The 13168-nt window shown below is 55.0% G+C and overlaps 1 protein-coding gene across 2 annotated transcripts in view; it reads right to left on the bottom strand.

Annotated features, from left to right (window-relative positions):
* PRAG1 (PEAK1 related, kinase-activating pseudokinase 1) overlaps positions 1–13168 on the bottom strand; it is a 46828-nt gene that overhangs the window by 17292 nt on the left and 16368 nt on the right. The window contains exons 1-3 of one of the 2 annotated variants that reach the window (XM_075421548.1): positions 7540–7625; positions 4851–5245; positions 1658–3483 (exon numbers count right to left, since the gene is read on the bottom strand). In XM_075421548.1, coding sequence (XP_075277663.1) covers positions 1658–3483; positions 4851–5135 — 2111 coding nt within the window. In that variant the 5' untranslated portion in view covers positions 5136–5245; positions 7540–7625. Of the gene's footprint in view, positions 1–1657; positions 3484–4850; positions 5246–7539; positions 7626–13168 lie in introns of those variants that run through there. The other variant, XM_075421549.1, reaches the window with a different exon arrangement.

The raw sequence follows: 13168 nt of genomic DNA, 5'->3' as shown, positions 1-13168 counted from the left end.
AAGCATCCTCGCCCCCAGCACAGAAAAAGGGCTCTGCACAGCTGCTCCTCCATGGGCAGAAGGAGGTCCTTGCACTGCAAGTGGAAGATGCTGCTGGGGTATATATTGCTGAGTTTGAGTGCCACCACTCTTCTGCCCTGCCCAGTGACTTTTGCTCGGCAGGGGGAGGAGTCAGGTCCTAGAGGACTTTCAGCATGCTGTTTGGTGTCTCCCAAATGATCACTGCCTGACAGCACCACATCGTCACAGCTCTGCTGGGCCTCAACAACCCAACACTTCACACGGCAAATAGAACGGCAAGCCACAGGCTGATATGAGACACCAGGCGGCAGCAGCCATGAAAGAAAGTTCACAGGGTCAAAGCTAAAGTATATCTTAGATTTCAAGCAAATCTTTGATTTCAAAGGCAATGAAGCTCTTCTGTGTGCTCACTTGCTCGTGGACCTTTTATTTCCTCTGACTCCAAGAGGCATGCAGCATCAGAGCAGGAAGCCCAGCATTAAGGAGGACTAAAGCCTCTCGTTCACCTCTTCCCTTTCCTTGAGAAACCTAATTTGTTCACCACCTGGTCAATTTAAAACACTAATTCCCCGGGCTAGCGAACACTAAAAACATTGAAAATTCAATGTGAGAACAAAACAGAGGATGAGTCAACACAACCTCAGCCTGGAGGTCACTGACGCCTACACGTAAGCTTGACCATGGACCCCAAGAGCAAGTTCTCCTCCGAACATCTTCTTGTCTTCTCCCAACTTTTAAATCAAGGAGCTGGAGTCAAATCTGTTGTGCAAAGCACAGTTCCAGGTAACAAAAAACTGCCGCATGCAATAAAGCAAATACAGGACAACCGCAGAATGTGGAAGTGTCCCTCCCCGCTACGATCAGACAACCTGATCCATTAGTTGCATGGCAAGGAAATAAACCTTTGCTTTGTTCCTCCATTTTCTCTTTTTCTTTTCCCCCCTTTGTTGTTTTTTTTGGGGGGGGTGGATACACACAGCTGCAGATACTGAATGCACACAAAGTATCGGAAGAGTGGGTTTTTAACTGCTTAGCAGAGCTACTTCCTTCCCAGATGGACAGCTCTCCCTCATTCACGTTTGTTTTGTAGGGCCTGCTGTCACCCTGCCTGCAAACCTGACTTCCAGGAGAGTGGCGAGGGGAAGGCTGCCTGAAGCCAGGCAGCTCCCACACATCACGAGCACATGGTAGGCAAGCTCCAGCTACCTGCTTGCAGGCAAGGAGTCCTCCCTGGGAAACTGCAGCTTCAAGAGTTAACCTCAAAAGCAAAAAGACATCAGAGCCAAACTGAAAGTGAGGATCACTATTAGCGCCAAGAGAAGTTGCCCAGCTCCACCCACAAGAAGAGCTCACATCCCCAGATTTTCCATACTATTCAACATCGAGGAACCATGCCGAGGCAGAACAGAGCTGACCTGAGGAACACCAGCCACCCCAGGCACAGACCTTGTTCTCACTTGAATATTGCGACCCAAGGCCATACCTTGCAGCCTGAAGGGCTTTTGCAAGTACACACGGCATTCGAACCCAGGACTTGCAAAGATCTGACAGCATTTCAGATTAAAACAGTTAACTAGTTTTTTAGCCATGCAGTCACAGTTAACAGACTACTGCACACACGCTCAAAGGGCTGTACCTGGACTGCTTTTTCGGCGGCGGTGGTGGTGGTGCAAACTCCACACCATTGCTCTTGTCTTTAGGGAAATCAAAGGAGAAAGACGATGATTTGCTGATCCCAGTCTGGCTCTCCAGCATGGGGCCATTATCCACGAGGTCGGCACCAGCTCTTCCATTCTCAGCTCCCACTGCCCATGGGTGGGTTAAGAGATCCTGCTCCTCCTCCTGCTCCTGTTCCTCCTCCTCCTCTATCCGGCACTGCTTGGTCCACGCTGGGGGGTAGTATTTCTGTCTCCTGTCATAGGACGAGCCTGCCAGGCCTCTGCTGGACTCCTCCACAGAGACCCCATTGACATGAGTGCATGGAGATGGGGACGCCCCAAAGGCGCTGGTATTGGTATAGCTCCTGGGCAGCAGCTGAACACCAGCTCCATCGTGGCTTTTATCATCACCAAACCTCGCCACATGGGAGCTTACTGGGGGCACACGGTTCCCCTCACTGCCTGGCTGGCTGTTTTTGGACATCTTTGGGGGAATGGCTGGACTCTCAGCAACTGAGGTCTTGGCAGGAGCTGCCAGGTGAAATCTTGGACCGTTTTCACTTCCAGATGCTTGAAAAATCTCTCCAGGCTCAATGGCAGGTGGTGAAGTCCCAAAATCAGGGTGGGAAGTAGGGCTGATGCACGGCCACTGAACTCCCACAGCCGAGTCAGGGCTGCTGAGGAATATCGTCTTGTGATCATCCTCGGTGTGCGCCGTCATGATAGTGATCTTTGCCGCCACCTGCCCGGTGGAGTCCTGGTGTTCCTTCTCACCACCCAAAGCCCAGCTGCCATCCCTCCACGTCCCATCAGCTTGCTCCTTGCCAGTACCACGGGCCAGCTTCTCCACTTTTGCCTTTAGCTGCGCCGTCTTCCTCTTGGTGCTCTCGGCATAGATGGGATCTGCGCGGGCTGGGTCGGCGAGGCGCGGGCGCTGCGGCTCCACGAGAGCCTGCTGAGGGATGCTCGAACCCTCCGGCCAGGGACCACCGGTGACGGAGGGCTCTCCGGGGAGAGGCAAGTCCTCATCCTCTTGGGACAAAGCAAAGGCATCTGCCTTGCTGCTCCCTGTGCTCTCAGGGAGGGCAACAGGCTCTGCATGGAGAGCCAGCTTTTTCCTCTCTGAACACAGAGCGTAGGGGAGAGGATCGCCCTGGTTTTTAGTGATGCAGAAGGCCACGTTCACAGCTCTGCGCTCTTCTTCGCCGAACTTGACCGCCCTGCCACTCGGCCTGGGAATCTCTGGAGCATCCCGCTGCCTCCGTCCGCAGGGAACGGGGCTCTCCGTCTCGCACTGGGCACCCTTCCCCTCCGCGCAACGCGGCTCCCGGGAGACGGGGTGCTCTCTGCGGCAGTCTGTGATCGAACAGTACTCGCCCCCTTCGCTTTCAAAGCCGGAGGAGAGGCGACTGCAGTCGCCCTCCGAGGCGAGCGCTGCTCCTTCTCTGGCTTGGGAAGGAGGGGTTCTGCTGGAGTTCACAGTGCTTCTGTCCCCCAAGGTGGATGGATTCGGGCAGGGGGCCCGATGCGGCAGGGCAAACTTGTCTTTGGCTCTGTCCTCTTTTTTGCCCACCTCACCCACAAGCACCAGGCTGTGGATGGAGACGTTTCTCTCCACTCGACTCTCCAGGCTGTGCAGGCCCACCATGGAGTAGCTGGGAGGACAGCAAGACAGGCAGTCGCCGGGTGGGTTGTGAAGGAAGGGCTTTCTCACACCACCCTTGCCAAAATTGTCGAGGCAGATCCGCTGTGCATCTCCCGATTTCAGAAGGAGTTGTTTGCCAGAAACCACGCCCCAGCTGACCTGCATGGGCCAAAGAGACAAGTGCACTGTCAGGATGAGAGAAATTTAAAAAAAAAGGGAAAAAAAAAAAAAGCGAGAGAGAAAAGCCCAGCTCTGCAGAAAAGTCCTCTGACATTTGCCGTCTGTTGTGCTCTCTGCTCACCCCATCAATAACTACCGCAAACCCTTTCTACTTAAATTACACTTGTCCTATTTCCCGGACCATTTGCAATCCTTGCATTGCCAACAATGGCAATGCACTGAAATAAGGCATTCTCTTTTCTCTTTCTACGGGTTCGCTGCCAGAAACATGTCCAACCTGTCATCCTGTCTGCGAATCACCGTGCAATTAAAGATTCAGAGAGGGAAGGAATATCTGCACCTCTGTCTGCTTATTTTTGTTTCATTTCACACTGCTACTCCAGAGCTGCACGCTGCAGAGCGCAGACAGACTATCACAGGTTATCCTGGGATAGCAGCTTGGCCATGCTCAGCATTAGGGACTGGGGGGTCAGGGGGCAAACGGACCCAAAATCCCAGCATCTGAGGGAGACCAAGGAGATCCCTTGCCAAGGGAGGAGAGGGAGAGGCAGCGGGCAACGCATGCCTGCGGAGCGACCCCTCGTCCCAGGGTGGCAGAACCCGCTCCCATAGTGCAAAGCTCAGCCTGGGGCCAAATCCGCGCGCACAGATCAAACCCCACTGACGACGGCAGCCTGCGCTCTTATGCCCTTAGAAGAGAAGCAAGGGACAGCAACGGGAGGCTAAGCAGAGAGCCAGCAAGCCCTGACTCTCCTCTGGGGCAAAGGTGGGAGATACGAGCCCACCCACGCCATGGGCAGGGTGAGAGCAGCCCACGCTTCGCTCTGCGTGGCTGGGGCAGTGCTGGTACCAACCGGTCAGGGAGAGAAGCGAACCACCCATCGTCACTGCGGCTGAAACCACCAGGGTTTGCCAGTTCGCAGGCAGGCAGCAGTGCTGCACCCGGAGGGCACTGCTGCTCTGGCAAAGGTTGGGAGCCAAGGCGCTGAGCGAGGAAGGCAGGGCACTTCTTTCTTCCTCATCCACAAAGATCCAATTAGCACCAACTGCAGGACTTCTTTTCGCTATATCTTCCCAGGTAAATAACTTTAACCTGCACCTTCATTTAAAATCTGGAAGTTCCTAAACAAACAACGTACTTTTAAGCTCCTTTGCACATGCCTTGTGAGCAACAGCTCATTCAGCTTCAGCCAAAGATACCCTGAGAAGCTGATATATGGCTTAAAAACCTGAGTCAAGACCAGAAGGAAAAACAAAGCGAAGGAAACCGTTTTAACAGATATTCCTAGCACTCCCGAGGAGAGGTAAGTAACGGGAAGTCATGCTTTGACTGGATTAATCATTACCTGTGACAGATCTGCATTCATATTCACATCCGCCCACGCGTCAGAAACATCCGAGTTTATCATAGTTGGCTTCACAGCAATCGTTGGCTTTGAGAAGGGGGAAGTATTTACACCTTCGTCTTCCAACACAGGGCTCTCAGGCTTGGTCCTAACTCCATTCAGGAGCACGGCACAAGCTCCCACGTCTGGGGGTGTTTGCAGCCGATGGGAACTCTTGGGGCTGAAGCAGTTTTTGCAGGAGCCGGGCTTCCAAACGTGTTCCACAAAGTCACTGCACGCAGACATCTTCAAATCCTCGTGGCTCAGACCGAGCGCCCTCTGCGTCTTCTGCACTGTCCTCCGCTGCTCATTTTGCGTTTGCTTCCCAGCGTCGCTCTCAAAGATCACCTAGTTATCTGGAAAAGCACAACACTGTCAGATTAGTTTGGTTATGCCCCAGAATAAGAAGATTTTTAAGACGGCAGGTGATGATTACACTTACTCTGCCTTCATCACAAAGGCTTATTGTTTACAAGGCTTTTTTCACAGCTCAGCTAAAGCCCACGCAATCACTTAAAAAGCCGCAACTTCTGAGCATAGCTCTGTAACAGAGAAGACATCAAGCAAACAGCATTCCTACGTGATTTAATTCCCTGGTTAATGAGCACGTATAACCAGCCTCGCGCGAGGTTTAGATCAAGGGTAAAGGAAAGAGGTCTTGGAAACAGCTGTTCACAGCCCCACAAGCAGAGCCAGGCAGGAGAAATTCCTTCTCCAGAGTGGCATCCTCTCTCTGCAAAACAAAAAGACCTGGAGATCCAAGGACCAGAAGCAACGACCGTGTAACCAAGGGGACCGGCAGCAACCTTCCTTCACCCAGAAGCACCACTGTGATTACTGCCGTGGTACACAAAGACTTCTCTCCGACCCAGCGACACGGGAGAAAGGCAATCAGCAAGGCTGGGGCTGGCATTGATCTGAGCAAGTGCCTGGCAGAAAGCTCTTATCTGGTTTGCCAGGAGCCACAAATAACAGTGTCAGCTCGCTGAAATGATTCATTGTCTGCAAGGGGAGAAACGTTTTGCTCTTGGATTACTCACAGACGAGGATCCCTTCCCATCTTCCTTCCCCAGGAGGAAATGCCCCAGGAACAAGACATTCCTGCATTCCTGTGCCCCCCCCCTTCCCCCTCCCACGGCCAGGTCTGATTGCGCTAAGCCAGTAGCTACCTGGAGCTAACAACTTTGGAGATACTTCAGAGGAGGACTCCCACAAAGCTCAGTGGATTAGGGAAGAGAAGATCAGAAAACGCAACTAAGATGAGGAAAATTGCAGCCGGCTGCCGTGAGTGCCAGGGCATGCAATCCCCCCACATGGCTCCGCAGAGTCCTTCCCCACCTCACCAACTTTAGGTCACCATCTCCCAGCCAGCTGACCCCGGTGCGAACTGAGGCTCCTTCCCCGAGGGTCTCCGAGTGAACAGGCACTTCTACACCCCAATCCTGATGACACAGGAGCAAAATTTACCCGCCTGATCCTTCGGCGCTTCCTCCCCGCAGGCATGCCGCAACACCACCACAGCTGCGGACACCTTCGCACCTGCACGAACGCCTAAACCAGGCCGTGCTTCCGAAAAGCCTCTTGCCTCTGGGCTCAGAGCTGCCCTGGCCGGCCTCTCCAACAGCCACCTCGCTGCACGGTGAGAAGAAAGAGTGCTCATAAGAGCCCCGGTGGGACAAAGCGAAGAGGGGGGACAACCACTGACCCACAAGCATCAGCTGAATTCAAATGCCACCTTTGGGACAGGAGCTTTGATCGGCTGAAGCGTCAGTACCTGCAGACTCCCGTCTGGCAGGCTGACAAATTAGGATCTGCTTTGTGAAGAAGCAGAAAAAAAGGGGGACTATCGATGGGGTTCACGAATCAGATTGGTGCAGGTCTCTCTCTTTTTTTAGGGAAGAGACTGTTTTACACAGGTTTTTCCACGGACTTCCCAGAGCCCAAATTAACCGCAGGACGGCAAATCACTCTTGGACATACCCCAACACCTTTAACGAGATTAACATCATCTGCAGGGAAAACATCTTTTAAAAAATATTCTATTCTTTGTTCCCTCTCGGCTCCAGCAAGCGATGCCTGGCATCACCCAAAGCCGAGCAAGTGTCCTGACGAGAGCCAGCAAAGAAAAAAAAGGAAAATCAAAAGAGAGGAAACCAGGGACCGGAGCCAGAAAAAACTCTTCGCTTCTGCTCTAACAACCGGCGCTGCCAACCGCCTTCTGCAGAGCGGGGTTTCCTTCGCCGCAGCCGAAGCTCCCGCTGTTCTTCGCTGCCCGCGGCGGGCGGCCCCGCGTCCGCACAAACCCACGCGTGGAAACCGGCCCTCCTCGGGCCAGCCGAAAGCCGGGAGCCGGGGCTGAAGCACCCCCGGCGAGGACCCGCCGTAACGGCTACCTGTTACCTGGGATGGAGACGCTGGGATGCGGCGCCGGGATGCTCCGGCACAAGAAGCAGCCCCCCAGAACCCCCGCGAACCGAGCAGGCACGGCCCCTCCGGGGCACCGGAGGAAAAGTTTACCGGGGGGGGGGGGGCCCAGAGGTTCACCCCCCCCTCCCCGCGTCCCCTCCCGCATGCTCGGCGGGCACCGGCCCGGCCCCGAGCGGCGGCGGGGTCCCCTCCCAGCCCGGCTTTGTCCCTGCTCCCCGCTCACCAGCCTCCCGCCGGGGCTCGGGCTCCGCTCCCGGCCACGGCCACGGCCACGGCCACGGCCGCCACCGGGCGAGCGGCGAGCGGGGGCCCCGCGTGGGCCGGGGGCCGCCCCGCCTCCAGCCCCGCCCCCCTTGGGACGCGGCGTGGGCGGGGCGGCACCCCCCGCGCTCCCCCCGCACACGCGTGGCTCCCCTTCGCCGGCTGCGGGCTTCGCGGGCATCCCCCCCGCGGGCACCGACCTCCTCGGGGGGGGATGCCGGGCGCCCGCGTACCCCAGCAGCCCCGCACAGACCAGGGCCGCAGCCGGGCCACGGCGCCCCGCACCCCGACACCGGGCTTGGGGTGACTGGAAGATGCCGGGAGCCAGAGAATTCCAAAATTTCTCTTCCTTCCCGCAGCGTCTCCTCGGGGTGAAGTTCAGGCTGCCAGACCAGGGCTCGGTGAACTTCACCCCGAGGAGACGCTGCGGAAAGAAGTTTGCAGTGACCAAAAATCAGGATTTGACCCCAAGCCCCACATAGAACACGCACCGCACTCAACACGGAAAAAAAAACCCCAGTCACCCTGGTAAATTCTTCTCCTTCGGGGAATTTCGGCAGCAAATTGCAAACCTTTTTCCTCGCAAACCTCCCGGCTGGCTGGTCTTCCCCGGTTACAGCTGTCTGCTCGTGCTCTCCCTTCTTTTTTTTTCTTTTTGATCAGTTACTAGAACAGCCCAGAGACCCCACAGAAACACAGGAAAATACGGGAACTCCCCTGCTCAATTTGCCGTATCACCGTGAAGACGTCTGCTTAACACACCTCCCGCTTCTTTCGAGCAAGCCACTCGCCGGCGATTTGCTGCATCTTTTGCGCCGGTGCGTCCGGGCGAACGAGTAAATTAGCCCTCAGAAACGCCTCCATCACAACAGAATCCTCGCTCCTAGCACAGAGCCACGGCTCGTCTGCGAGAGGGGAAAACGAGCGGGGAAAATGAGTGTCCCACGTTTCCGACATTTTCCCCGATTTAAAAATGTTTGGGTGGAAGAACCCAGCTCGAGCCAGCCCAGCTGAGGTTGTGGCTGAGGGCTGTATGGCTGGCTAATTTTGAAGGACGGTAAACTTCCCCAGATTCAAGCATCTGAATTTCACACCTGGAATTTAAAAAAGAGCCTCCAGTCTTTTCAGCAAGAGCGCCATAATTTTCTAATAGCGAAGGTGCTATAATTTTCTCAGCATGGCTTCCGAGTGAAGAGTCAGGGACAGCTTAGGGGAGGAAAACCAGATTGGAGATTTATTCTGTGTTCAAGTGGAACAGCACTGGGCCTGCTGAGCGAACTGTCCCGAGAGGTCCACCCCAGGCAGAAAAACCTTTCCCATGCTGGAGGCCTTGGGATTATGGGATAATGAAAATGCATATTTTTTTCCTGGTAAAGTCAGCCTGTTAATGTCCGGAGATTTCAGTGGAAAATTGAACGACCTCAGATTTTCATAAAATAATTGTTCTGTAAGGTCTGAGACCAAGCATGGTGGCTTTTTGCATAGCTGTAAACTCCTGTAGCTTCTCCAGTACAGTATTCATCACTGTTCCTTTTAGGTATTTTCTCAATGTCCAAGAAAACTTGCACTTAAAGAAGCCCTCTCAAGTGGAAAGCAGTACACAAAGCCTGCTAAGATGCGACCACATGTCCTGGCCAGCCGTACATCTTCCAATGTATTGTTTTCCAGAACGCTGACTCAGCAACAAGGCACATGGCTCGGAGCAGCCCTGATGGCACAAAGGAAAACTTCAGGCTGACCAGAGCTTCAAGCACCACCCCTCGCTGGCAGAAGGGAGACCACCACCAAGTTTTGCTTTCAACATGTCAGCTGTGAGAGAAACCCCCTGAGAAAGGAAGACAAACAGCCAGAGACCAACAGGGAGTTTCTCTGTGGGCAGATGAAAAAAGCAAAGCTCTCTCTCAGTGGGTCCAGCATTGCTCACAGCCAGCAAAGCTGCCCAGTTCCCGAGGCTGCTAGTGCCAAACAGTGCCTTTTACTCCAGGGGACTTAAGAAAAACAACGGGAAAGAACACGGCACCTTCTATCAGTTATGCTCCACGCTGTGTGGTTGAGCAAACCTTAGCTTCCACCTCCAGCGCATGGATCTCCTCCTGGGCCACAGTCCCCGGTGTTCTGGGCCGTCGTCCAGTCCCTGTCAGGATGCCATCTTCACCCATGGTGTCACAGCTGGTAGATCTTTCGGGTGGAAGTGTGGTGGCACCATCTGTGCTGCAACTGCATCGTACGCAGCAAGAATAAACGCACCGGTGATGGAGCCCGGGGCAGCCAGTGCTGGCACCTGCCGCCTGCCTGGCCAAAAAGCAACGGGCCGTCCTCCAGCAGGCTCTCAGGGATGTCAAGACCTGCTGCCACGCAACGAGCCACCCCGGTCAATGCACACAGCCCCGGAAATTGCCTCTCTGTGCACTGCAGAACCTTCTCCTACTCCAGACGTTGGCGGCTTTGTTTGCGGTGCCCCTTCTCTGCCCCAGCCCTCCCCGTCTTGCCGGAGCAGATGTGCCTGCTGCCCCCAGCAGCGCCTGTCCCCCACCCCCGGGACGTCTCCTGGCTCTTGGGGAGATTGTGGCCACCCTGACACTCCCTCTTGCTGTAGGAGGAGAACATCCCTGGGGCCATAGGTGCCCCTTTTGTTCAGAACAACACCGTAAGATCCACCTCCAAAACCCCCTCAAAATCTAGCCCCCCTTTCCTGGGAAGAGCAGATTAAAAGCATCAGCCATGAAGAACAAAACCCTAACGTGGTCTCTTAACCACCCTCCACTGGAGTTACCCCCCTCGCTGACATCTGGAGGCCCAAAGTATGATCTCTGTAGAACCCATCTACCTTGTAGGACTGGAACGAAGGCCTAAATCACTAACACAACCCCGTGTGTAGGCAGCAGCCCCCCGTCCTGCCCCGGCTACTGCGACGGGTTGCAAATCAGTATGCCAGCCAGCGACAGGCACCGCTGTTCCTTTGCTCGGGGGGCTCTGTCAAAGGGGGAGCTCGGTTCTCCGCACCCAAGAGCAACAGTGGCTGTTAAGAAATCGCAGGATAATAGCCCTTTTGATGGATGCTCGGCTTGTGCTTTGGGATGTAGCGGTCGTGGTGGCTGGGAAGGGGGAGGGTGCACAGAGGCGTATGACAGTGCCGATAACAAGCGGGCTTTGTGTGCCATGGCCAGAGGCTCCCACAGCTGCTCCAGTCCCCTCTCCCGCTTGAGGCAGTTGGGGCGGGAGAAGAGGCTACAAAAGCTCAAGCAAACGAGCACAACACAGATAAGATTTTTCTGATTTAGTCTCTGCCTCTCTTTAAAAAGTGAAACTGTGGCAAGGCATCTCCTCCTGCCATTCAGGCAGGGGGTCTGGAGAGGAGAGACTGCTCCGGGCTGGTGGTGTGGCTGCTGCAGTGCCTCCTGGACAGGGAATGCCCTCGAGCATGTCCGTCCAGTTTGTTTCCTTACCCCGTGTAGCTGGTCAATCTTGCAGTCCATGCTGGCCAAGGCCCTCATCTGCTTCTTGCCGTCATTCTGAGGGCCTTGGTGGTGCTGACGTGGAGCCTGGTCGCAACCTAAAGCATCCCCCCAGGAGAGGGCAGGGCAAGTCATCAGCTCCAAGCCAGCCTGTCCCAGTGACTGGTGCAAGAAAAGGAACGAGCCTGGGAGCGGGCACCGTGGCACAGGGAGGACCACCGGGCCACACAGCGTCTATCTGATACTAACTCTATGTATCCCTGGCTTTACTCCACCTGTCATCACTTAATGACAGTGTTTTTCTCCTATGATGCATATTCTCGGTGGATGGGGAGATAGTGGTGATGGCAGCCGGCTACAGATTGCCAAAAAAAAATACTCCGCCCCCCAAAAAAAACCCCAAGCAGAAAAACCCCACCCCAAAACCCACACACACTTTGCTTCTGTAATCCCTGTCCCAACAGGACACAAGCACAGCCTCCCAGCCGGCATGTGTGGTTGCTCTTATTCAGCTTTGAACAGCTGGGAGATTTGGAGATGGGATTAGCTAACACAATCCAGGCTCAATTAGCAAAGGAAGCATGGAGATTCCAGCTCCCATCGGGACAGATGTGGGCAGGACCCCTCCAGAGGGGTTAATCACAGGGCAACCTGCACTTCATCCACAAATACCCTCTGCCTGCGTCCCCCCATCCCACCCACGGCTGCCGTTGGAGTGGGAATGCTTGCCATTGCCAAATGCTCTCTTACCCCCTGGACCCAGCTGAAACCCGCTTTCCTGCCCATGGGCTGGGAGAGGGAAGGACTAACCGCAGCGGGGAGGGAGAGCAGGCGTGCACGCAGGTGCAGAAAGCTGGCAGGGAAACAAAGGGAGATCGCAGGAGCAGATACGGGCGCATGCAGGCTACAGTGCTTGTCAGCACAGCTTTCTATGAGCAAGACCAAAGGCAAGGGGGGGGAGGTGAAGAGGACGGTTTCTCGTTGATGGGGAGATGCTAAGATGCATCAGCAATGGGACGTCAGTGCTTCGTTTGAAACCTGGACCCCTGGGCAGGGCTTTTGTTATCACAAATGCTCTCTGCTCGGCCAACTGGGAAAAGCACTGGGCTCACTGGCTGCTGGGGCATCCTTCAGGACAGGCTTTCAAGCACTCCTGGCCACCTTGGGATGAAGTAGGGCCCACATCTCTAAAAAGCTCAGTGGGCAGTGGCTTCCAAACTTCTCCCCACGCCAGTTCCCTTGAAAAGCTGAACCAAACCTGTGTGGATGCCTGACGAGCATCCCCAGCCTCAGTTGGTTCCTCATTTCCAAAAGCTGACATCAAATCTGTCATCTGCCTTTTCGGGGCATATTAAAGACACATCGCCCCTCGCGCTGAGACACAGAGGCTCCCTTGCCAGAGACAGGCCTCCGCTTGCAGAGCTGGTGAACCGGTTCCCAGGATGCAAGTTGCATGGGCAAGCTCTCCCACGCACGGATGGGTTTCACATAGCCCTCTTGGAGACTGGCTGCTAAACGCCAGCTCTCTGTGGAAAGCAGATGGACTTGGAAAGGATGGGGGGGCCCCAAGGCAGTCATTGCTTTGGAAAAGGTTGCTCTTGAAGCCAGGGCTGAGGAATGCCAAAAGGCAAGATGTTAACTGATTTTCCCTTCTCTAAAGGCGGGAGTCAGGAATCAGACCAGTGAAGGGTGGTGAGGGACAGGGCTTGGACCAGGCAAAGCGACTGGCATGGGAGATGCAGTGAGCCAGACTTGCTTTCGCAGCCTTCCTCAAATAGGGAAGCAAAACTCTTGCAGAGCAACCTAATCGTCCTTGACCAGTGCCAGGAGAATTCAAATAAATGTCAAACACCTTCCCAGGTGCCAGCTTGGGAAACAAACCCACCAGCCTCTTCCCAGTCCAGTTGCTGGGATTCTCACAGACGAAGCAGTAGCCGCCAGCACTGTGGAGAAGATCTGTGGGGGTCAGCAAACACCACCTGGTCTTGTGCCAGAGTACCCCAGGGTCTGATGCTCCCCCCGCACCCAGAAGGCATAGCTAGGTCTGGAAAAGCCATCACCACAGAAGGAGCAGACACACAGACACGAGGCACCACGGGAGAGCACACCGCTGGTATCTGCCTCTTTCCAATCAGA

The sequence above is a fragment of the Opisthocomus hoazin genome, chromosome 5, assembly GCF_030867145.1.
Source record: "Opisthocomus hoazin isolate bOpiHoa1 chromosome 5, bOpiHoa1.hap1, whole genome shotgun sequence".
Lineage (NCBI taxonomy): Eukaryota > Metazoa > Chordata > Aves > Opisthocomiformes > Opisthocomidae > Opisthocomus > Opisthocomus hoazin.
This window is presented reverse-complemented; position numbering and strand designations above follow the sequence as displayed.